Below are 26,962 nucleotides of genomic sequence, written 5' to 3'. Positions count from 1 at the left end.
TAAACCATTGTTCACAGATAGATAGAGCTCTCTCCACAAGACAGCTCTGTGGCAGCAGCATACATAACTGCATGCATTAGCTCCTTCTTCACACAACCCCCTTCTTCCTTACAGACCAAATTACTTAAGCAGGCCAGCTCTGCATCCTTGTCAGGACAATTAACTAGACACCAAGTTACAACTGTACTCTTGGCAACGATGGTGAAAATCCAACATAATCCCATAATGCCCCTTGTACCAGAACTCAGCCCAGCACTTCAGGAAATTCTCTTTTTTTTTTTTTTTTTGGACAGCTGTTAGTAAGAATAGCTCTTTATTTAGCGCTTCCATGAACTGTTCAGAGTGATTAACATCAACAGTGGCTGCAACCATTTGCAGATAACTGTTACATAAGCACATTTTCCGCTCTTGACAGAAATGTTTCTGTTAATGTACTGAATTCCACGGCTGGAGTTTTTTATCACATTATTTTTTTTGTTGAGGTACAGCTTTTGTAGGAAACCAGCTTGCTATAATTCAATAAGTTACTTTTTTTTTTTTTCCACACAACATATACAATGGATATGGTCACCCACAAACCAAGAAAGCCAAGAGTGTATGGTGGAAACAACCACTGGGTGGCTTGAAACATATCCTGTCCCCCATGCCACTGCCCATAACACTATGTTAGGTCTCGAAAAACAGGACAACATGGTACCCCAAACAGAATTGATTCAGATAATGGAACTCATTTTAAAAACACCCTCATAAACACGTGGGCCAAAAATCATGGCATTAAATGGATATATCATATCCCTACCATGCACCAGCTTCTGGGAAAACTGAATGATACACTGGACTGTTGAAAACCATGCTGAAACCAATGGGTGGCGGAACATTCAAACATTGGGATAAACATCTAGCAGAAGCCATTTGGTTAGTCAATACTTGAGGGTCTGCCAGTCAAGATAGCCCTGCCCAATCCAGCCTTGTACGTACTGTAGAAGGGGATAAGGTCCCTGTAGTATACGTCAAGAACATACTGGGGAAAACTGTGGGTCATCCCAGCCTTGGGCAAGGGCAAGCCAGTTCATGGGGTTGCTTTTGCTCAGGAATCTGTATTTACTTGGTGGATAATGCAAGAAAATGGGAATAATCAACGTATATCTCAGAGTAACTTGACGCTGAGAGAAAACAGTCAGTAGTTACATGTATACATGTATGTAATGTTAATTACTGCTACTTGATTTGTATGTGCATATATATTGTGTTGTACAATTTAAGCATGATGTAATGATATGGAATAAGGAGTGAATATTATCCTGGTTTTATCAGTATTCCATTTCATGACATCATGCAGAAGGGTGCAGAGGCACAGTGCACTGCGGAGCTGTGTTCTCTAGCAGTTTCATGTGAGCTCCAAGAGGAAGATACATTGAGATGAACAAACTACTATTCCCAGGAGTCTCCAGTGTTCCCTACATGATCTCCGATTCCGGGTCGTGGGGTGAACTGCCCTTCCAGTTTCTGGCAGCACAGCGAGCAGAATGGTCAAAACTTCCCTCTCTCCCATTTTACTTGTCTTATTAATTGTAATTCTTTTTCTTATTATTATCTTACATTCTTCTACTATTTATAGTAATTTTTAAATCTCTCCTTATCATAATTGGGTTGTTTTTTTTCCTTTTCCCTGAGAGGAGGATGGGAGGCTGAAAAGGGCCTTCCCCTCCCCTTTTCCTGTTGCACTTGAAACCGCAACACCCAGAAACCAAGAAAGCAAAAGTGTATGCCAAGAAAAGATGCACTGAAAAGCAAAACCAAACCTTATATGCAGAAAAATTAAGTACTGCAGCCACAGCTGACTCTACTGTTTGCAGGAGTGAGGCCATACACTAGGTTAGAAAGCCCAGTCAGTCAGGGGCAGTCCCAGTAAAACTGCCTGAAAAGGCTAATTTTAGAACTGACCTACCATTAAAAACTAGTTAGAATAGTTTCTGAGTGTAATAGAAACCTCCTAGCGAGGCTTTCCTCCTCAGATGCTCTGGCTTTGGGAACCAGTCTCTCATCTAAGAGGGACAACTGAATGCTGGGATTTTGACCACAACACGACGGGTTCTTTCCAGACATCAGCACAACTGAGATTTGCATGAGGGAAAGAGGAGGGTGGGAAAATGACCAAAGAAGCTCCTGAAACCTCAAAGAGCAAGAACATCTGCCAGAGCTGTGAGTCCTGGCCAAGTCAGGGAAGAGCACATCCCTTACATCAGCGGTGCTTCAGGTGAAAGGACAGTAAATAAACACAGAAAGCTGGGAGAGTATGTGAAGAGCAAATACTGCAGCTTGTGTCATCCACACTCAGCTATCTGGGTATCTTTCCTGATGTGAGGTGACAACAAATCCCACATGGGGGCTATCCCCATCAACAGATACCCATAAGGTCTTGGTGCAGAGTGTGAAAAATGAAGCCAGATCCTAGCAAAGAGGATCTAAAGGAGCATAATGAAGATGGTGAAGGGTCTAGAAGGCAAGATGCATGAGGAGTGACTGAGGCTCCTGGATTTGTGCAGCCCAGAGCAGAGGAGCTGAGGGGAGGCCTCATGGCGGCTGCAGCTCCTCACAGGGAGTGGAGGGGCAGCGCTGAGCTCTGCTCTCTGTGACAGCGACAGGGCCCGAGGGAACGGCATGGAGCTGTGTCAGGGGAGGGGCGGGTGGGGGTTAGGGACAGGTTCTTGGGCACAGGAGGCTGGCTGGACGTGGAAGAGGCTCTCAAAGGGAGTGGTCACAGCAAGCTGCCGGAGTTCAGGAAACATTTGGACAATGCTTTCAGACATAGGGTTTGAATTTTGGGCGGACCTGCATGGAGCCAGAAGTTGGACTTGATGATTCTTGTAGGTCCCTTCCAACCTGGAATATTCCGTGATTTTGTGATTCCTCCTGGGGCTTCCCTGCTTTCTGCGTGAGAGGAAAAACTTTCAGAGCTGGGATGAATGGCCCAGAGCCATGGGTCAACACGGAAGTTCCTTTTGTTTGCTACTGAGGCTGGTTACACCTACCAACAAGAAGATATGTAATACTGGCTTGCCCAGACAGGCTGAGGAACCACTTGATCTTGACTCATAACCACAAACCCCTTCAGTGTGGTAGGAAGAATAATTTATAAAACCCGCAGAGTTTAGCAAAGAATCAGGAAAGATAACTGGAAACATCTCAGCTGGCTCCAGTACCAAAAGCGGATCAGATGAATCAAAAACCCATTATCCTCTGCTGATGCTGCAGTGATGAGCTCAAACACTAGTATGGATGTATGAAGTTGGAAGAGACAAATTCTTTTCCTGTATAAGGGGCTTGTTCAGCCATGGAGAAACCAGGAGCTGAAATCTTGCTGCAGAGATGGTCCTGGGCACCAGGGTCAGACCAAAAGTTTGGCAAATGCGCGGGTACCTTTACTTCAGGGAACAACTCAGTGTCAAACATTGTGCAAGGTCTGATGAAGCTAAAAGAGACATATGGCTTGATGGGAAAATGTACAATCCATCATCGGAAATGCAGGAGGGATTTTGCAGCAAGATGTTGTGAAAATTCCTACGCAAACAAGAAGTACTTGTAGTGGTGTGGCACTGGCATGCTGTAGTCTTAACTAATGTGTCATTCATAACCTTGTCATAGACACTGAACACATTGCATACATAATAATATACCTGTAAACTTTCAATTAAAAATAATTACTGCTTATACATAGCAAAGCTCTATTAGATTCTTCAAAATAAGCTAAAATTTGCATAGCAAGTATTTGGCGTCATTATTGGACAAACGCACAACAGAAAGCCCAAGCATGAAGTCCCTTCTAATTCCCTCTTGTACAATCTCCTATGCTTTCCTTCCTTTTGGATCTCAAAAAATCTGTTGTAAAAAATGGTGTGGATTCTCAATCAGCAGTTACAGTCCTCAGATAATTATATCTTATAGAACTGAAAAAACCAGTAATATGTCTGTAGAATCTTTGAAACCCTGCTATGAAGTTAATTGTACCTCTCTGGAATTATAAAATGGTATTAAAAATGTCAGAAAGTGTCAGAAAGAATATTCCTCTATTAAGCTTTAGTTTATGGGAATCATTTCTCTAGGTTTAATCTTTTATATTCTCTAGACCTTTCCCTTAGGATTTAAAAGCATGGCTGATACAACCATAACTGTTAGACATCAGCATTGCAGCCATTTAGTATACCTCAAAATTTTCTTTAGATGACCTCAAAAAGATCTATACTTTAATAAAAAAAACAATGTCGTGTAACTCAGTTGCACACTAGCCTGTTCTGCACCTCTTGTTCAATTCATTACGTATACTGATATCAGATGATAGAAGATGAAGTGTTTAGTTTTAAGGTTTTAGAAAGCACATATATCAAAGTGTTATTTGAGGTGAAGAAATAAAATGTGCTTTAGGTCAAACTGCTTTAGGCCTCTACTGCTCCAAGAATGGAAAAGATTTTTGTTTTATATATGCAATATTTATGATATGTGAAGATTTTTTTTTTTTTTTTTGCTTTTCTAGAGACACCGATAACAAACAAGACAACTTCAGAAGGTTTCAAGACACGTCATCTCCACAGCACATTTGAAATGATAGCTGTAACATCTACTTATTTCACATCACCCTTCACGCTAACATGCTCTTGCAATGTATAGGATTTGAGTGGCACACCTGTGTGAAGCTGGGTACTAATAGCCAACACAAAGTTTCCAAAGACACTTGCAGCCCTTGCAGGCTGACGTTACAAAACAGCCTGTGCTCTATGTTTGGCAATTGCAACACTTTTAGCTAGGGCTCTGCCTACCCTATTGATACATACCTATTTAACCTCTTTCTAAAAGTACATAGAGGGTTTTAGAGTAGCTTCTAACTCACTGCTGGTAGACTCAAATCTGATACATGTGCACCATAATGAATAGATAGAATAATTACAGATAATAACATAGAGAAGTAGAAGTGATTAAAAATACGGGGGTTTGACCTTAGGGTAAGAAAGTAATGTTCTTCCATGGCTGCCAAATGTATTCTATTACTTAAGGAATAAGCTCTTCCAGATATTCAATCATGGATTTGAAGAATGATTGGGATTTCTCATTTCCCTTATGAAACTCTGCTCTCTGCAACATCAATCCCCGTATTCAAAGTAGTTTTAGAGGAAAAAAAAAAAAACAGTAGGGTTGCCAGGAAGAAACACAGTCCACTCCCTTGCTTTTTTGCCTTGCTTGGCAGGCCTCTGCAAAGAGAAAGAGGGCAAGATGTTCCTAACATTATTTATAAATCATCAGGAGTGATCACATGCAATTGGCATGACTCAGATTTCACCTGGGGGGATATAGGTATTAACTGCAATCTTACTTTGAGCATGGTGTATAAGACTACAGACTTCTCTACTGGGAGTATTACTAAAAGGTAGAGGAACATGTCTGTGGGTGCAAGCCTGTATAACAGTATTTGACACTGCACCGATAGCATTATTGCTAAAAACTGGAAAAGTTTGGTTTTACTTTCATCTTATTCTGCCACTAAAATCCCACATATTGCAAAAGCAACTCTGTTATCATTAGATATCTGAGCTTCAATGAACATGTTTGCTTCTTCCTACTCAAGAGTGTATTTGCTAAATTCGTCACCAAATGTGACAAACTTTTGCCAACAGATATGGGCTTCCATGTGAGGGTCCCAGAGATTTCTGCTAAGATACCTGTGCTAAGGATCATGGCCCAGATACAGGAGGGTTAAACAGCTTCAAAATTTCGTTATACAGTTGGCATTACTGTACAAAATTCACCATGGCCCTACCTAGCTTTTGAAATTCACTAATCTCTGCTATGAATGACAAAATAGAAATGATTCCTTGTTTCTAACTGAACTTAACCAGACCAGCTTTTAGCTATTGATAATTATCATTATCATTATTTCAATAGCCTTTTAATATCTACTTATTCTGCATATGAAAACTATAATGGCATCACCTTTTGATCTCCTTTCTTGACAAATTAAGTGGGAAAAGCTGGTTATATGTCATCATACTGCAATATATCCAGCTTTTAAATGGCTTACAGAGGAACTTTTCTGCATGTTAAAAATCAGAGACACAAGAAATATTTAGGCACATCCAATGACAACAACAGAGCAGTAAAAAAAAAAAAAAAAGGAGACTTGTCATTTAGTTCCCCAGTTTATTTACAGAATCCCAGGTGCAGTTGCTATAACATAAGCTCATCTGTATTCCTTCTATTCCTTTTTTTTAAAATGTATTTACATTTAGCAATGTAGCACATATTGCTGAATGAACTCAGGCTCCAGTCAGTGTGGATCACAAGGTAATGCCTCTGTCCATACGGTTATTTATCACAGAATCATAGAATCATAGAATTGCTCAGGTTGGAAAGGACCTTCAAGATCACCAAGTCCAACCGCAACCTAACCATACTGCTCTAACAACCCACCACTAAATCATGTCCCCGAGCACCACATCCAAACTGTTTTTAAACACATTCAGGAATGGTGACTCAACCACCTCCCTGGGGAGCCTGTTCCAGTGCTTAACAACCCTTTCTGTAAAGAAGTTTTTCCTGATATCCAACCTAAACCTTCCTTGGTGCAACTTGTGGCCATTTCCTCTTGTCCTGTCACCTGTCACCACTGAGAAGAGACCAACCCCGCTCTCACTGCAATCACCTTTCAGGTATTTGAAGAGAGCAATGAGGTCTCCCCTCATTCTCCTCTTCCCCAGATTAAACAGCCCCAGTTCCTTTAGTCTCTCCTCATAGGGCGTATTCTCCAAGCCCTTCACAAGCCTTGTTGCCCTTCTTTGGACCTGCTCCAGCACCTCAACGTCCTTTCTGTACTGAGGCGCCCAAAACTGAACACAGTACTCGAGGTGAGGCCTCAACAATGCTGAGTTCAGGGGCAGGATGACTTCCCTAGTCCTGCTCACCACACCATTCCTGATACAAGACAGGATGCCATTGGCCTTCTTGGCCACCTGGGCACACTGCTGGCTCATATTCAGCTGACTGTCCGTCAGCACACCAAGGTGTGCCACTTTCCAGCCACTCCTCCCCAAGTATGTAGGGTTGCCTGGGGTTGTTGTGACCAAAGTGCAGGACCCGACACTTGGCCCTGTTGAAACTCATATGGTTTACCTTGGCCCATGGATGCAGTCTGTCCAGGTCAATTTACATCTCAGTTAGTCTCTGTGTCAGCCACAAGTTTTATTAGACATGATTTTTGCTGAGAAAAGTCACATCTGGGAAATGCAGAGATGTTTTCACTTTGGGCAATGCAGTGTACCTACAGTATTTCAGAGCATGACAAACAAGAGCTAGATTAGGCTCCTGCTCTCAACCTCCCATAAAGGACTTGATCCCTCCAGACAGTGACTTAGAGAAGTTCTCTCCCATGGCTGGTGTTAGCCCTGGTGAACAGCCCTTTGGGCACCAAGGTTGTTAACAGAAGTCAAGTTGGGTTGAGACCTTGCTCAACCCCAAATAAAAACCCATTGGAAGATGTTTCGTTTGACTACAACCCTTTCCCATCTGCCGGCTAACCTGTTCTAATCCATTTGATACATCCTTTATTAATCAAGGGTTTCACTGATGCTCTATCATGCCGTGAAGTCAAATGTCTTACAAAAATCTATTATATCTCGTGAAACTGTGCTGGCAGACATTAATCATATTGCTCTGTCTTAATCCTTTATCAATTGACTCTCATCTCAGTATTGCTGTTACTGTGCTTGGTAGCAATGTCAGGCTAATCAGCCTGTAATTATCCTGGAAATCCCCCTTGCCCTTCTGAACACAGACAGTTTAGTGCTCATGAAGCACAATCTCACTGCTCATCCACAAGATGATTCACAACCACAAGACAAAGATCCATGCAACCAGATAGTTTAACACACTGGAGTACAAATTAGCTGGGTTTATTCATTTAAAAACTGTGTGTTCAGAGTGAAAACTCTCCTGACTCTCAGCAAATAAAAGTACTTCAAAAACCCTGGCCATGTAAACACATTATATTGCTTGTTTCCAAATGCAGAGCAGAAATAGCTAGTAAATACTTCCTCCTTTTTTGCATCAGTATTTTTATCACCTCTGCCCAACAAATGGCCTCTCCTTGCACTAGAATTTTTTCTTTTTCATCTCTAATATACTTATAAATAATCCTTTGCCCTTTCCAGTTACAGATTTTTTTCTCTGAGGTTGTAAGTTATTTTTTAACCTCCAGTAACTTTTAATGAAGGTTTCATTAATTTGAGTTATCCAAAAATAAAACACGTCAACAACATGAAGAATTCTTCACAGGAGATTAGGTCTCCAGCTTTCTTGAAGTCACACGGGAGGACTCTGCTTCATGCCCCAGTGTACCTCAGGAAAAGCGTCATGGAAGAAAACACAAGTATATGTGCACAGCAGATGGTGGCTGCACTGAACAGAAGGGAAAAATGTGTCTTTCTTGGAGTAATTAGTAATGCATTGGAGCTGTTAGGAATGTAGGCTGAAACAGCAACATGGATCACAAAGTGATTTGCTGCACAATTTCCAGTATCCTCTGGGGCCTGCTTGTTGTGCTTTGTTTATGGAAGGGCCTAGCAGCAGGAATGACAGTGCTGACCTGCTGATTTTTAGGGAATTGGCTGTCCTTTGCCTTCTTGGTGAGCCAGCTCCAGATGTGGCACCCAGCAAGAAGAGCAGGATCTTTTCAATGTGCAGCTCTCTGCCTGCTCCCAAGGCTGCTGCTTTCCCCCTTGCATTCTCCCAGAGGGACCAACATTAAGCAAAACCCAGTTACAACGAGCCCCTGGAATGGAGACTGTGAGCTGCAGAACTGCAGCTGGTTGTGCAGCCACATGGCCCCTCAGCTGCCACAGAAGTGGGGCTGGCACTGACCCAAGTGAGGGACTGCAGGCAAAAGGTAAACAGGAGGGCTCCTGCTTTAATTTGCTCTTTCCCAGTCCTCTCTCTGAACATCTTTTGAATTGTTCCTTTGCTTCTATTCCAATGCAGCACTGGCTGTGAAGGCAGGTGGGTGTTAAGTAAGGTGCATCATAACAGGCCCCTGATGTATCCCATCTCCTGCTGGCTTGTCACACTGCCTCTTCCCACAGATTTGTGTGGCCATTTATCTGCCAGCTGCTGCTCATTATCTGTTATTTATAATGCTCAAGCTGGTTTTACATCCACGTAACAAAGTTCACAGCCAAACTAATCTGCATTCAAGTTCTCAAGGCAGATTTTCAGAGATGGCTGCAGGGTTAGGTTCTACAACTCTGCAACTCCATCTGAACCCATCTGGGCATGGCCCTGAAACAAAAGATGTTCTTATCTTCGCTGTAGGGGATAGTAATCACATCCTGTAGGTTCACTCACTGCTGACTATGGATGTCTGGTTTAAGTAGAACATGACAAGAATACCTCTATTTGTCCCTAAAACAGACCAACAATTTTTCCTAGCAAAAACAAACCTGTCTAGAATCAAACTCCTGCTTAATGAAATCTGTGTTAAAGCCACCAAATTCATTCAAAGGAGCAACAAAACATCCCTGATATAGCACCAAAAATAAGTCACTGGATATGAACACAGTAACTTTGAATCCAGAAGCAATCACTTACTACCTATCTCTTACAATGATTCTCGTTCTAAATGAAATGGTGCTGAGAACTTCCACAGCACTCTAAGACTCCCGAACTCGGCACAAACATTGTAATAAGTTAGTAATGTAACTTGCAAGGATATTGAATATAGATGAAAAGTCTCAAACTGAGAGGACTGTTGAAGGACTGCCTAGGAAGTCAGCAGTGAACTATTGGCTAGAAATACAGGACAAACTGAGCACAGTTCTCCCCTAAGCCCCAAGAGACTTGTGAATATCAGGTTGTTTACCAGCTGGTGAAGGTAGTCCTGAATTGTGCTGGGATAGACAAGTACACTGATGGCAACCAACGTGTTGAGAGCAAAGTCAAAGATCTGGTAACAGAAGAAAGGGATGATCCAAGCCGCATGTTGCTGGAAAGGAAATAAAAAGTCATCAGCTACAAGCTAAAATGGAGGGATATATATCTTTCTGCACTAAAACCTAAGGAATATTTGACAGAATGCAGTGTTACATTTCATGAAGCTGTAAAAGAAAATACATTGTAAAATCAGCTAAAGGAAATACAATATTCAGCCAAAAGAGTTGGCCAGGCCAGCTTGGCTGCTGAACTGCTGCAGTATGTGTGGTGCAAGTCCCACAGCTTGTTATACTGGGACATTTAAAAACCACAGGAGAATTTCTTTTTTTCCCTAATAAATAGGATTAGTACTGGGACAAACCACAGGCATGAGAGGTGAATGGGAAAAAATTCCGTTAATTTTGGTAGGAACAAGAGTCAGTTCTCTGAATTCACAGCTTGCCCAGAGCTTACTTGTGTTTGAAAGTGCAGACAGTAAATACAAGTGGGCAGCTGTCCTGCCTTCAGAGCAGGGCCGTGTAATACCACTGATGTAAGCAACAAGCTCTGCCACCTCTTTGTTTTTTCTCTTAATTTTCTGCTAAAGAAGACATTGTTAAAAACATTCTTAATTTGTTTTCTATAGGCTTGTATACTTCGCTTAATTCACATCTTTATGGAGTATAATGAATTACCTTATACGCGCCATATGTAGCCATTGCACAAATCAGAATCATAAGTAGAGAAATTGCTGTGGCAATGCACATATCTGAAAGAGAAACATATGAGTGATTGCAGAAAAATTCAGAGCTTGATTCAGTTATTTTGCCACTTGCTTAGTGATGAGCATCCCGAAGGGCAGGATGGGACATGTGCGTGGGTGGTGATGAGCCAGATACATTGCCCAGCTATTGCTGAAGGAAACCTCTAGCTCCTATGGGAAACCTTCGAAATACAAGATGCAAAGACAGTGATTACTCTGCACAAGCCTCCATAGCTTTGATAAGGCTGTGAATAGTTTCATTTTTTTTCCAAAGGATTTTCAAATATCTGGGGAATAATTGGCAAGAAGACTATTTTGCCTGTGGTGATGACATCAGTAGTCAAAAAGTGTCTGTGCAGAACTTAAAATGTGACCATTGTGGATAAATCAGATCTTGCCAGACACTGGAGCTCAGCAGGAGCTGGCTGCCTGGCGGTTACCAGGCCTTTGGCTACTTTTATACTCTGTACCCAACTCTGCCTGCAGTGAGACAGCTCTTGGCATCAGGACATGCAGCTGAAGGCTGTCTGTTCCACGTGGACCAGCAGGAACCACTGTCACATCTTTGCGCATGGTTGCAGACATGCCTCTCAGATGAGAGAAGATCACAGGCTGAGAAAGGAGGTCTGTATTGAGCTAAAAAGCTAAGTTCAGATTAATCTTGGGGAGATCAGGATGTTCTCATTATCATAGTATCATAGAATGGCTTGGGTCTACCCAGTTCCAACCCACCACTTTAGGCTGCCCAGGGCCCCACCTGACCTGGCCTTGAATGCCTCCAGGGATGGGACATCCAAAGCTTCTCTGGGCAGCTTGTGCCAGCTCATCTAACATCTAACCTAAATCTCCCCTCTTTTAGTCTAAAATTATTCATTATTAATTATTGCCGGTTCTATTTTGCAACTAACCTAAAGGATGACCAAGCTGCCATGGATCTGGAAAAACAAACAAAAAAAACCAACACAAAGACAACAACAAACACCAAAGAGAGAATGCACAGTACGGCTTGTTTTTGCAGTAATAGCTAACATGAACAATTGATCACATCTCTCTAAATACTTCAGCAAAGCAGAAACATATATTTAAAAGAAAGACTAGACAAGGCTGTTAGAGGCATCTTACAAAAGACATGAAGTATTTGAAACTTTCATTTCAACCACGAATATTACAGAGATGCACAGTTTATTAATGAAGATGTATATCTACCAGGAAAGGTAAAGTGGTAAAGGAAGCAAAATATTCTTTAAGGTTTTGATTGGAGTAATTACAGGAATCCTATATTTTTCCTCTATTGCTGCTCAGCTTTCAATTAACTTTTCATTAGACTTAAGAAATTTCTAAGCCATGAAGCGTTGGAAGGAGATCCTGGGGGGGAAAAATCACATACGTTTGGTCTTTTCCTAGATACCTCCCATACATCATCATCAGCCTTCTTCAGAATGCCACAAATGAGAGACTGTATTTCTGAACCTGCCCTTACAGTAACTTTGGGAGTGCAACTGAACTTTGCAAGTACATTTCAGAGGCTATGCCCAAAGATAAGATAGGAAGCCATGCATTTAGGACATGATTTTTTTCAGGTCCTAGTACTGAAAGTATCTGTGAGATGCCTGCAGTCCACCGTGCTGTAACCAGGTGCGTTTGGACTGCTTGCCTTAAGGAGGTATTTGATGGACTTGAGAAACACAAATACTGTGTTCAAGCTGTTCATTACCCATCACTGCCTGATTTTGGAGGTATCTGAAGTGTGACAATGCCTCCCTTTGACCATAATGCTCTCAAGACACCTAATTCCAGCACACGCCAGGGAGCATCCTACAGCAGGGGACAGTCCCTTCACCTCCCTGCAAGGATGACCCTAAATGGCCTGATCTGGACAGGGGCAGCAGAAGAGACACTACTGCAGGCTACTTCCTAATATCATAGATTGAGTTGGAAGGGACCCATAAAGGTCATCTAGTCCAACTCCCCTGCAGTGAGCAGGGACACCTACAGCTCGATCAGGTTGCTCAGAGCCCCATCCAGCCTGACCTTGAATGTCTCAGGGATGCGGCATCCACCACCTCTCTAGGCAACCTGTTCCAGTGCTTCACCACCCTTATTGTAAAAGATTTCTTCCTTATGTCCAATCTAGCTCTCCCTTTTATAATTTGAAACCATTTCCCTTTGTTCTGTCACAAAAGACCTTGTTAAAGAGTCTGTCTCCTTTCTTACACCCTCTTTAAATACTGAAAGGTCGCTATTGGGTCTCTCCAGCACCTTCTCTTCTCCAGGTGGAACAGCCCCAGCTCTCAGCCTGTCCTTGTAGGAGAGGTGTTCCACCCCTTGGATCATTTTGTGGCTCTCCTCTGGATGTGTTCTAACAGGCCTACATCTCTCCTGGACTGAGGACTCCACATCTGGACACAGTACTCCAGGTGTGATCTCACCAGATTAGAGCTACCACCAGCCTCACACTGGAGCTCTGGTCCCACACACTTGTGCTCCCTGCTGCCTCTCTAGCTGTGCATGGACATGCCTAGCCCTCTTTGGAACAAGATGGTTCTTTCTCATTCAAGACTTCATGAGGATTTTTGAGCTGCTGCACTGGGGTCAATTAGTGAGAATGAAAACAGATACGCAGCACACTAAGCAAGATGATAAGTGGCAGGGGGTGGTGAGTTTTTTCCCAGCTGTATTGTATGTCCCATGGCACTCATCTCTAGAAGATTTGTACTTGATGTAGCTTTTGCCCTTCCTTTTGACATAGGGCTCATGCTACACCAGTGATGTTGATGGGGAGGGGCAGGAAAGGCACATGCTCCCCTTTATCCCCCTAGTTCAAGCCTGCTATCTAGGTTTCCTTATAAAAATATTTCTATTTGAATTAAATCTTTTTGTGCTCTGGGTTGCCTATCATGTTCTGCAGGGAGAGTATCCCAACACTCTGCCTGCTGTTCTCCTCAGCTCTGCACAGAGACCACTGCTCATCTCACTTGCACATCCTCAGGCAGAGATACTGGCTAATTTTGACAAAGTTCCCATAGGTTTCTACAGTACATAGGCAGGATTTCAGTCCTAGGTTTCATATGGCTTAGGAAGGACCGCACAAATCTGTGATAGCATGAAGACAGTAAATGAAAACTAGCAATGCTCCTTTCTTGTTTGAGCTGTTAACATGCCAGAATAATAGCCTGCATAGCTGAAGAAGCTGAGCAGGAGTCTTAGGTAAAACCTTCTGGGAAGACAGACTGATTTACAGGGCTCTTTCATCTCCCATGCAGGGATTATTTGGCTTTTACTGGCAAAAACATTGCATTGAACTGCTCACACAATTCTTCACATTTTTTCTAGTCCAACTTCAAGTACGAAAACTCCCCAAGGATCTAAAGAAATAATAAAAACAAAGATGAGACTAAATGTGCTCAGCTAAACAGCCACTAGGGGAGGAAGCCCAAAGCATTCCCTGGTTCCCAGATCATAGAATCATTAAGGTTGGAAAAGATCTCTAAGATCATCTAGTCCAATTGTTGACCCATCACCACTGTGCCCACTAAACTGTGTCCCTCAGTAAAACATCTACACTTTCCTTGAACACCTCCAGTGATGGTGAGTCTATCACCTCCCTGGGCTGCCTGTTCCAATGCATTAACACTCCTTCTGAGAAGACATTTTTCCTGACATCCAACCTGAACCTCCCCTGCAACAACTTAAGGCCATTCCCTCTTGTCTTATTGCTGTTACCTGGGAGAAGTCAACCTCCACCTTTCAGCTAGCTGTAGAGTGATAAAGTCTCTTCTAAGCCTTCTCTTCTCCAGACTAAACAGTCCCAGTTCCTTCAGCTGCTTTCCATAAGATTTGTGCTCCAGACCCTCCACCAGCTTTGTAGTCCACAATGAGCACAGGTGTGGCCTCACTGATGCTGAGTACAGGATCACTTCCCCGGTTCTGCTGACTGAACTGTTTCTGATACAAGCCAGAATGCTGCTGGCCATCTTGGCCACTTAGGCACACAGCTGGCTCATGTTCAGCTGGCTGTTGACTAATACCCCCAGATCCTTTTCCACTGTGCAGCTTTCTAGCCATTCTACCCCAAGCCCAAGTGCAGGACCAGTCACTTGGTCTTGTGAACCTCATACAGTTGGCCTCAGCCTAGTGACCCCAGGCTGTCCAGATCCTTCTGTAGGACTTTCCTACCCTCAGGCAGATCAACACTTCCTCCCAGCTTGCTGTCATCTGCAAATTTACTGGGAGTGCACTCAATCCCCTCATCCAGATCATCAATAACGATATTAAACGAGGTCAGCCCTGTTACTGACCCTTGGGGAATACCACTAGTGACTGGTCACCAGCTGGATTTAACTCCATTCACAACCAGTCTCTGGGCCCAGCCACCCAGCCAGTTTTTCACCCAGTGAAGAAGAATTCAGGAGAATGCTGTAGGAAACAGTCTCTTTGCTAAAGTCTAGGAAGACTACTTCCACAGCCTTTCCCTGATCCACTCGGCAGGTCATGTGGTTATAGAAGGAGATGAGTTTGGTCAAGTAAGACCTGGCTTTCATGAACCATGCTAGCTGGACCTGATTCCTTGGTTGTCCCACATACGCTGTGTGCTTGGACTCAAGATAATCTGCTCTATAACTTTGCCTGATACTCAGGTCAGGCTGACAGGCCTGTAGATCCCCAGATTCTCCTTCCAACCCTTCTTGTAGATAGGTGTCACACTGGCAAGTCTGCAGCCATCTGGGACTTCCCTGGTTGACCAGAACTGCTGATAAATGATGGAAAGTGGCTTGGAAATCATTTCCTCCATCTCCCTCAGGTGATGTCTAGGGGAGGCAGCCAAACCACACACCCTTTCATCCAGCACATCATCTGCTGCACGGCAAGGCCTCCAGGTGTGCTTTTTCCCCATTGCTTCCTTTTCTAGAATAAAAGGAAAAAGCTCTGCCCTACAGCATTTTTCGAAGTGTTCAGGTAAGTACTTCGGCTTAATCGACCAGTTAGTTCAGAGCCCCTGGCAATGCCCTGGGAATCATGTGCAAGCCTAAGTCCTGAAATTAAGGATGAGCAACCATTCATATAAGAACTGGTGCTGCACTGGCATTTTCAAATGTTTCACACTTGACTGGCTCTGGCTCTGAATGTGACAGACAACTAGGACACTTATGGAACAGAAAACTGAAAATTGTCCATAAACAATGCCCAAATGCAGTCATAAAGAAATACGATTACAAATATTGGGTGGAATCCTGGTTTCTTGGAAGTCAAGGACGAATCTGTCATCAATGTCAGGTAACCCCTCGCCTCCAGTATTATGATTCAGCTGATAAGATAATTTCAAGCTGACACTGAGCCTACTTGAGGAGGGTTGGTAAGAGTGTGACAATTTTACATGCAAATTTTACATGTTTGTTTGCTATTGATAAGAGCAACAAAACTAGCAGTGAGAATAAAAGCTACTAATATTTCCATCGTTGTTATAGTTGTCAGCACAAGCACATATAGATAACAATGTTGGGACCTTCATTAGCATTAAACAATGATTTATCTTACTATATTTTTACACATGGTTTCCTATTGAAGTGTTTCTGCACATGCAGCTAACCAAGGAAATATTTACTCAAAAATAGGCAAATAAAAGTAGGGTAAGAGACAGTTTGTCTGATGTTTTATCTCACAAGAAAAGGTCTCCTCAAATTTGAACAAATACAGTCATATTAAAAAAAATAATAATTAAAAAAAAATTATTGCCAGCTATTTCCAGTGGCTGTGAAAGCCTGCAGCCTGATTCAGCTGCCTTACTCAGTAAGGCATGAAACCAGAGGGAGTCAAAGAAGAAAAGGAGACCTTAATTCAAATGTTCGTTTGTAATTAAACTGCCTGGGAAATGTTCCCTTTAATGAATGGAAATGAGGTCACCTGGCCCACAAGCCATCCTTTTACAGTCTTTCAGGGTTCACTTCAGAAGCCTCAATAAAAAATATAAAAAATGCAATTTTCAAGTGTAGATGGAAATCCCCAATGTACTTGATCTGACAGCTATTGCATTACAAAAGAGAATTACTATTTTAAAGCCTTGGGCACTGGCAGGCCTCAGATGTCGGCTATATAAAACCGCACTGACAGACAGTCATTACCAAGGTTAATCTCTGAGAATTAGGACAAGGCAGTCAGTTTTAATATGTCAGAATCAGCTAGGAGTCCATCTGTATCTACGGCAGTCCCTATTTTCTTAAATCCAGTTATATAAAAAGATTTTTAGTGCAAAGTTGTAGGTGCTTTGTCAGTGAAGACACAGTAAAGTAGCAATTGCCCCCTAATATTAAATGTAAGCCTTCGAGGTTTTGATCTGCACTAAAGAACTTGTGGAAATAAGTATCCCTTAACAAATAACCCAGCAGCTCTAACACACAATGGCTGTAATTATTTTCCTCATGCGTGGAGCTATTCCTTTTCCTGCTGATACTTTTATTGACTGCAGCAGGAATGAGGAATGGAGTTGGAGCCTTTTGCTGTAGATGTGTGGTTGTGAGCAGCAAGGCCCCAGTGAAAGTAGTGGGAGCCCTTATTTCAGATTGCAGTGGGAATTACTGAATGTAGCTATCTTCTGAGCAGAAATGCAAATAAACAGATATTTTCATCAAAAAAACATACAGGGGAAAAATTTCCAAATACTACTTAAACAGTTAAAACAAGCCAAGAGGCCAAACACCACCAAATAACTGTCCTGGAAATGAAACTGTCCTGGAAGAAAGAAGTATTTGCAAAGGACAGGAGGTTTTTGCAGCAGAAATAAATGGCCTGCCTCACAGTGCCCTAAAACGGTGTTGAAGATTTGCTATGGCCTTAGGTGTGAGAAGGAGCAGCCCTGTGTTATTGCCATACTTCTGTGACTATGCAGTTAATGTTTACACCTGCATCTATCATGACAGGTTGATGCAACTCATGCCATGTGGACATGGAGGGTGTTCGAAGATGTACAACAGGAATCTAGATGGTACATCTGGACAACACATCCGCATGGTTACAGAAATAGCAGCACATGTTCTTATGCATTGGCAGGCACTACATAGCATGGGACTCAGAGGTCAAAGCTCCCTGAATCTTGCAAAATTCCCCCAGGGCTCTCAGTACTGCACTGAGGGATAACATCTGCATGTCCAGGGCTGGCTCTGCCCTGCCAAGTCAAGGAACAGCACAAGTAGCTGTAAGGCTACTAGCAGGCAACCAGCTTGAACAGTGCCACAAATGCAGCATTCACAATAAAAATGCATCTGTAAGATACCAAGGGAAGGGGATAAAACAACTAAATGACAATAATTACTGAAATGATAGGACAGCTACCTAACTTCTGGAGCAATGAGTGTTCGTGTTCTGATGGTCCGTACTTACTAGCATCATCCATAAATTCAAATTCACCCCCTAATTCGGCACTGGTGAGGTGGTATTGGTCAGGGTCGGTCAGGGCGCTCAGCAGAATCAGCAGTACCACCGAGTTGATGATCTGTGGAGAGGGAGAGGGGAAATGGGTCAGGAAAACAATCCATGAAACAGCTCTGGACAGGATGTCTCCCACTGGCTCTGCTGGCTGAGGCACAGGCTGCTTTCCAACCACAGAACTGTAATATTTCACTAACATCACAGTTATTTTCTCTGGATTTGTGTGAGTTACTCCTTCTCCTTTGGACTCTCTCCTACAACATCAGACAAGTTACCACTGCTCTTTCATCATGAAACATCTTAACATGGCCATTTCAGTTTGTTCTGTCAGAAAAATGAATATCAGTTAAAAACAGTAACTTTGAGATTACTACACATGACTGCTGCAGTGAAGGATTATTAGCAGGACAGAGCTGGAATTGGTGACATGTCCTGTTAAAGTGCTCGATGATCAAGGAGTGGATCATTTGCTGGAAGAGCATGAGTTTTAGAAGAGGCTGTGAATGATGAGCTGGCTTACATGAGCTGTTAAATCAGAAGGCCTTAGAAGGATGGGAGTAGGTGGCACCATGAACCCAATGCCTGATGAACATCTTGAGGCAAAATGTATAGGGGGAAATTCACACCCAGGAAGACTTGGTCTATTAAATGTGGTAAGTGAGTTAAATGCAAGAATACAGTATTTACTGAAAAATTCAGTAGAAACAGATAGCCAGTGACCAGGTATGAGAGGAATGTAAAGGGAGGGAAGAGCTGTATTTTAAAACTAATGTGAACAAAATGTTTATATAACTTTGAATGATGAGGACTAATTGCAGAGAAGAAGATTACTCAGCATGAAATAACACAGCCTGGCTAAAAAATTGTTCTATGGAAGTAGGAAGATAACTGATCAACAGAAAAATAAAGAAAAGAAAGCTGATAATAGAGTGTGCTGGAAAAGATGCGTTTTTATTGCATTGGTTCTCACTTTGAAGTCATCCCAATCTCATCACAGATTACTAACAGCAACAAAAAGGTGTAAGAACACAGGCTATAATAAGACATGAACAGGCTAGAGAATTTCTTGGTAAAGATAAATTCTTTTGATGGGCAAATTCTGTTGAGTTTAGCTGATACAAGAATTATTAGCAATGCTCTTTGAAAAAATTATTATTAGGTTAGACACACAAGACAGGAAAGAACAAGCACAGTTTATACCTTCACAAAGCAAAAAGGCCATAAAAGAATTTCTGACTAGTGTGTTATTCAAGAATAAAATAAATAAATCCAAAACCAGACAATAAAGTGGTGTTAAAAAACTTTACTTAAAATTTGTGTGGTCATAGTATTTTCCATGGGTTTGCCAATGACAAGCTGCATTAATTCATCTTGTTTACCTTCTCTACAGGCAAATGGGCTTTGTGAACAGGGGAAAAGCAGTAGATATCATCTCTTTGCATCTTAGCAGTCCTTTTGACATGATGAGATTCTCATTAGTGAGTTGGGAAAACCTGGTCTGGCCGAAAGCGCAGGAAGGTGAGTGCATGGCCAGCTGGATGGCTGTGATAAAAGAACAGCTCTCGGGGATTCACAGAAGGTCTCTTGAATAGGGTTCTCCAGGATTGTTGAAATACTTGGTATTTCAAGTAACCTGTGCTGAGAACAACAATGAACAAACTGAACATGACTCAGCACCATCCTGGGAGCAGCACGACAGTGGGCAGTGCTGCAGGATCCTGGGCATCAGAAGCACAAGTTATCCTTCTACTTGTCCTCTACAGAGACTCTGCAGGAAGGGCCTAGTCCAAAGTCCTTCAAAAACATACTGGTAAAAACCCCGAGGAGGGTCCTCCAACAGAACAGAGGGTGATTAGATGTCTAAAAGGTGTGACTGGCAGGGAAGAGCTGAAGATGCTTAGTCTAGTGAAGAGAGAAAGACAAGGAAAAGGGGGCAATAAACTCCACATCTGCTGGGAAATGGGTAAAGTAACATATTTAAATTACAGCAAAAGGGAATGTAGGTTGTGCAACTTGCTGAACAGTCAGAACAATCAGGCAGTAGAAGAGATCATCTAGAAGGGTTCAGGAATTCTCATTGCTGCATTTTGTCACAGAACAGTTAGATAGCTTTGTGTTAGGAATGCTGTTAACATAGCCTTGTCTTGTCTTTTTATTCTTGGTTGGTTTTCAAGGCAGGCCAGATGACCATTAAGATTCAAATTAATCTACAGACCTTCTCAATTTTCAGTATTACATATAACTTTATATTGCAATCCAGTTATTGCTTTATACTTCTTTGTGGAAAACCAGAGGACAGATGATGGTAATACATAAATGTTACTTAAAGAGAATGCTCAAAATAAGCAAGTAATCAGAAACTATAAATGTGTATCATGTTGCTATTTAAAGACATGCCAGTTTAATCTTTTGTGCAGACACAGACAGGAAGATTTGTGAAATACTGACCTAGGCATTCTGCTTTCTCCATGCGGATATGCCCAGATTCAGATTACATGTTGGTCAGCATAGTCTTTAAGTCTGTGTACGGAGACACAGGATGTGTTTGTCTGAACTAAAGCCTAGTGCAGTCAGTGGAGTCATTCCAGTGCATCACTTTTATGATTTATCGGGTTTTTATATTCAGATCCTCATAATGATCTATGAGCACCTTCCAACTGTGCTGTCAGCAATGGAAGTGAAGTACAACAAGTGTTTATTTGCTCAACCTCTTTCTCAAGAAAATAAATGTGTGCACAGTTGGATGTATTGCATTTCTTGGGTTTTTTTCTGTTCTTTTGAATGTGAAGCAATCACTGAATTTTGAATAATGCTTTAATGCATACGTTTAATATACCTAAAAACTTACTGATGTAGCCTCTTCCAAGGGCACATCATCAAGGAAAAGAGCACAGGGCGAATCTCTGTTGACATATGTGGCTGCTATGAAAGTTGAAATCTGTTCTAGGAAAGCAAAGGAGGTTTTGTTGCTCTCTCAATAAGGCCAAGATTTCCTTCAAAAGGTTTTACATTCCTTCAGGAACAAATAAAGTAACAATTAATTAACAGTATTTAGAAAGTATTTAACTGTGCAATGTTTCAGCAAGAAACTAAATCCTACAGTTCTTTGATGCGATATGAGGCAAGTCTGCTAGAGGGAACAAACAGTGTTTTAGGATGCAAGGAATCAACCTCACAATTACCACAGCCAGCATCCAGAGTTTGGAAACTACATAATGCACTAAACTTTGAGACCTCTGCCACTGATGAGTTAGCTGTCTTCTCTTCCATGCTGTTTGTTCCCAAGATGAGAAGTGACCCATGGAGATAAAATGCAGAGAAGAGAGAGGTGTATCACTGTGCATCGACACTGTATCAGCAGGTGATGAGGCCATGAATACTGCTATAATTTCAGACACCTCACAGGGCTGTGGGCTGCATGGTATCTATCCCCACTTACCTAAAATAAAAACAGAATCTCCTAAGAGCATGCCATCCATACAGACCTTTTACCAGTACCTAACTCAAGCAAAAGGGAAACGTTCAAGCCAGTGAGTGACACAGATGACTGTAAACACTATAAGAGATGTCAGGAGTTGCAGTGGAGTTCATCCAGTTTACAGTTGCTCTGGTAAAGGAATTTAGAAGAGAAAATACTAAGCTTATTTAATTTGGCACACTGTGCTAAAAATACGCTGATGTTTTTCTGGAACCCCACAGGGTCAGCTCCACGAATATTCTACCAGGCTTCTCCAAAGACTTCCCAATGCAGTGAAGAGAATCCCTCATATTTATAGGAAAAAGTAAGAAGAAAAGTAGCTGCATTTATATTGAGAATTCCATTTATGGCTGAAACCATGCATGTACTTATCTGCACACAGTCCATGTGGTGAAAGATGTACATGTGCTTTTAATTCTGCGTCTCTTTCCCCCTCTGCTCTGGACTCCCACTCCACAAATGGAGCAGCCTCACCTTAAGCACTGTGTGCGGTTTTGGGCACCACAGTATAAAAAGAACACGAAACTATTAGAAAGCCAAACACGATAGTGCTCATTCTCTAGAGGGAAAAAACAAAACAAACAAACAAACAAACAAAAAGCCAAAAACCACATCTTTCTTGCACCTTGAATCTAAACCAAAGACAGGTCTGTGAATATTTTATAATACTTGAATACCTGAAGTCAGTATTACCATTAGAGAGAGAATGTATAGAAAATGTCTAGGTAGGCTACCTTGACAATCTTTAATTTTCTCCATCTACCTTTGCCTTCCCACTGAACATATTTTTCACTTTTTCTCGCACCTTTCTTTTAGCATAGAAGATAATACCAAGACAACTTTTGTTTACCAAGAGAATACAAGAATGTTAGAAAAGAAAAAAAATCAAGTTCAGGATTTATCTTAACAGCTCAAGGAAGATTTGTGCCATTTGGGGTTCCTTTTCCAGACTTCCATGTTAGCACTGATGATTACTTAGGAAGGTTTATGATCTATAGTGCTTTACAGGCAGAATTTTCTATATGTTCTTGTCCTCTCTCTATTAGGCAAACCGTATATATTTTTTTTCTGAATTCTGATTAAGGAGTAAACAAGGAGGCAATTTTGGAAATTAAGTTTTTGTGGATGTCTGACTGCTGTGGAGAGCAGTCAAAGGATGTGAGAAGAAAAGAGGGTTGGTATGTGAACAGCTTCATTATGGATTTCATGCAAGTGGTTCAGTCACCTTCTCTCCCAGGGCACAGGGGAAACAGAAGCTACATCTGTGCATATGCCACTCTGCAGCCTGAACTCTTGAGACATGGCAGAGCAGGACAGTTCTGGCTATCAGAGCAGTTACTTCTCCATCTTCTTTCTGCTATGTAAGCCTTCTGCCTCATGTTAACTGAAGTATATCAACCCTCCAGTTATGGAGGTAGGGAAAAGCTGCAGTTACATTAGTGATGCACAAAATAATGAATGGTTCAAGGAAGGAAACTCAGCTGCACTTGACTGGCTTTTCACCTAGTGTAACAGCCTGAAGGGAAACAGAAAGATGGCCAAGTAAAGTTGGGTTAAAGGGAAATCCTTCACACCTTTCACCAGTGAAATTTGTTAACAGACATTATTACTGAAGATATAAGGAGGAATACAGAGAAGCTGAGAGGTTTTTTCAGGAAATGTATGTGCTTGGTCATATTTCAAGGCATCTTAAAAACGAAATATAAGCTTCAGGTTATTGCCCAAACTTAAAATAATAGAAGAATAAAATAAAATGTCTTCCCTGCACAAGTCATTCTTACTTCTTTATGTGGTTTCTTAAAGTACATTTCTAACTGCTATCTGAAATGCTGCACTGATATTGGGAGAACATTAGTCAGATCAGAAATAGCAATTAAGTCTCCCTTTAATCTGGAGAAGTTAGGGTAAAGTCTGCAATTCCTGTTGCTTACTTCATGACAAGTCAAAGAATGATCCAGGCAAGCTCAAACTAGTCTAGTACAGAATGCATATTAAGGACTTAATACAATAGAAATCTGCATAAAAGTATTTTAATCAGACTTTATATTCAATCTTAGCTTCTATTATTATAAGGACAATAAGCACTGCACTTCAAATTCTGTGCTGATTAAATTGATATAGGAAGTCCAGCATAATTTATCAGCACTCTTCTGTAAAAATGACTCAACAACTGCTGCCTGCCAACCCCTAAAACCCAAACCACAGGAGGCCTGTCACTAATGAAATATGGTAATGACTAAATTTACAAAAGAAAAAATAGATGGGTAGACAGTATATGATGCACACTAGAGATTTCTGTCTCCCTACAGATAGAGTTTAATTTGTTATATACTTAATCTTAGTCCTTTTGTGGTTTAAGGGAATAAGGTATTTATATGTAAATTTATTGGTGGATTCTTTATTACTTTTACATTGTATTTAAAGAAAGTTGAAACTCTGTCTGCTCAAGGTTCTGAAAATGACCGCTGATGCCTTCTACCCAGGACTGGGAAAGTACGATCACATGGAAACATTTGAATTACAGTGTGGATTGACCAGCTCACATTTTCCAACAGATTGCACCTTGGTTCAGGATACCATGGAGAGCTAGGAAAGAATTGGCATGCATTAAAGCCTCATTAGAATAAGTGCTGTTCAAATAGTCATTTGGGATTGGCTGGGTTTCTGCATTTGTTCTTGACTTCTACAAATGGACCTTTGAGCTTACAGGTGACCACAAGAGGTTGAGGGCAGCCCTTCGAGTGATGTGAGCTTGGATACATCCATGAGCCTGAACTTTGATTTGGAATTGTGACAGGATGGCCCAGTACACCCAGGCTGAGTTGGCAGAGGCAGCTGGCCCCAGCGGCTGGCAGGAGTGTCACCCATACCAGCCACAGTGCTGCCTGAGCCCAGACTGACCTCCAGCTCCTCTAGACATGTGCTGCTGCACTGCTGAGAGGAGCATGCCCAGCTTTTGGCAGCAAGTCACATACACCTGCTAAGGCAGAGGTTTGGGTACATAAGAAAGAAGAGGGCATACACCAAAGGATAGTACACCACAGATAATTACTACAACATGATCACATTTATTCAATCTGCTTGGGCACAACTGTTTCATGGCTGGAAAATGCACCTCCACGTGGTGAAAATCTCCCACAAACCTCCATTTCTGCCAAAAACATTCCTCCCGTCTGTATTAAGTAGATTAATGTACCTCCTGATGGAACAAGACCTTGCTCAGCATGAGTCAGGAGTGAAGTGAAAACAGCCACAGCACACTGAAAAGCTCTCCAAGCCAGAGGACTAAGATCACAGGGGCTGGAGCTGACTGCAGGCATATGAAAGAGAGCAGACCCACAGGAGGTCCAGAACAGTGCACTAGGCTCAAGTCCAAATGGCTTCCTCAGTGATGCCTTGCTGGCAGGTTCAGTGCCTCAGATGGACCAGGAGCACCTTCAGCAATGCGCATTGTTCTTTGCTTCCTATTCTGCTCTTCAGACATTTGGGGCTTTGAACCTCAAGTTCAGCTGCAGAGCTGAATAATAACTTAATATAACTTAATAACAATAACTTGCGTGTACATTTTCAGGCCTTGGCCACTTTGAACTTCCATAGTTTTGCAGTCAAATCATGACAGTCAAATCACAATAACATGATAGAGGAAGAAAGCAATAGAGGAAATTAATTCCTGGCTATTTTGCAACATCCGTTCCATATGTCCAGGAATATATAAGACTAATTGCATTTCCACTGACGTCAGTCTAATCAGCAATCAGTTTTCAAAGCGCAATGTGTACTCACTAGAAAATATTAACCTTCAACGGAACTTCTAAACACATTTTACTTGATTAATGTAATACTTCCTCTCCTTTCTGTAACTACTTTCATGATTTTTGTATTACATGTTTAATTTAAACAAAAATAGCATACTGTACTCTTATGTAAATTTAATTCCTCTTAAAACCATCTGTTTTCTCATAGGAGGAAGACAACTATTTACAAAACTTTTCATTTCATGATTTTTTTAATTGGAAAAAAACAGCTGCGTGATTATCCTGGACAACTGATGCAGATTATCAGCTCTACCTGCAATAATTCATACCGTCTGTGAAGAATCCTACTGTGGTATTTGGAGATATAAGAAAACCTGCACACGCAAGGTGATTAGAGCTTAAAGAAGTGCTCAGAAATCCTTGTGTGGTGTTACAGGCTAATAAACAGTTCAGTAAATGCAAGGGCTGTCCAAAAGATGCTTACAAGGAATTTTAGCCCTCTAATACCTTAAAAAAGACTTTAAAACAGGAACATTAATAAACATGCCGATGTGTGACTAAGGGAAGACTGACAAAATGCTATTTCTGCTCCTGTGCGCAACACAGCAAACACACAAAATTGGTTATTGTCACTAAGAACAGAAATATGGGTAATGTAATATACTAGGTACCATGAATCCATCCTTTTTTTCAGATAAACTTTCTGTCCTGTTCATGGATTAATTCTGTCACCCATAGGTGAGCGATTAGGGTCTTTGCAAGTTGTTCTATTGATTGTACAACACAAATTTCTCACAGTGTGGATTTTATTTTTTAATTTAACTGAAGAGGTCCTGAATGAATTGGGATAAGGTGGGATAAGGTCCTACCCAGTAGAAAGCAGCCTGGAATCGTGCATGGTGGGAAGGATTTATTTAAGGAGCTCTCCAGAACACATTCATAAAGCAATTAGCTATTACATTATTTTAAACCATTTCCTTATATCAGTTATATTTGAAATATAAACAGTCCTCCAGAACAGATATGTCTTGTCTGTACTGATGATCAGTGCTGGGCTTTATTCATATCTTATATGCAGACATATGTTTTCAGTTTCTTAAGAAAATACTGTGCAGGTCCTGAGTAGGTATTTACATGCAGAATCACTAATACATTTCATGCTCATCTTGAATAAGATAGTGAAATGGATGTGATTCACTCTAAGAGTAAATACATTGATTCCAGTGTCAGCTGGATACTCAACGTGTGCATCAATGACACAGAGAAAGTAGCATTCATATGCTTCTTTATTCATAAAGAATTCCAGTTTTCCTCTCCACTCTCCTCAAGAACAAGCATGCACACAAAGCAGGAAGACGTCATAAGTTACTTGGGAATATTACTGTTTGTTTGTCTCCCTAAGATTTCAGTGTTTATTTTATGAAAGCAAGTACAGGCAATAAAAAAAAAAGATATCAATGTTTTTATAGACATGGAACTTGAAACGTAAATATTCAGTCATCACAGCCATTTTCACTACAAGAATTGGGCAGCTTGAGTCATTACAGGTTATGTGATGCTCCCTTCACCTGTCAGTGGAGAATTCTCACCTGATGA

At 41.5% G+C, this 26,962-nt stretch overlaps 1 protein-coding gene across 1 annotated transcript in view; it reads right to left on the bottom strand.

The window, feature by feature from the left end:
- LAPTM4B (lysosomal protein transmembrane 4 beta) overlaps positions 1-26,962 on the bottom strand; it is a 61,404-nt gene that overhangs the window by 28,863 nt on the left and 5,579 nt on the right. The window contains 3 exon segments of the mRNA XM_021386411.1: positions 9,899-10,021; positions 10,644-10,717; positions 18,086-18,197. Coding sequence (XP_021242086.1) covers positions 9,899-10,021; positions 10,644-10,717; positions 18,086-18,197 — 309 coding nt within the window.

This window comes from Numida meleagris, chromosome 2 (genome assembly GCF_002078875.1).
Source record: "Numida meleagris isolate 19003 breed g44 Domestic line chromosome 2, NumMel1.0, whole genome shotgun sequence".
Taxonomy (NCBI): Eukaryota; Metazoa; Chordata; class Aves; order Galliformes; family Numididae; genus Numida; species Numida meleagris.
Note: the sequence above shows the minus strand (reverse complement) of the source record. Positions and strands in the feature narration are given on the sequence as shown.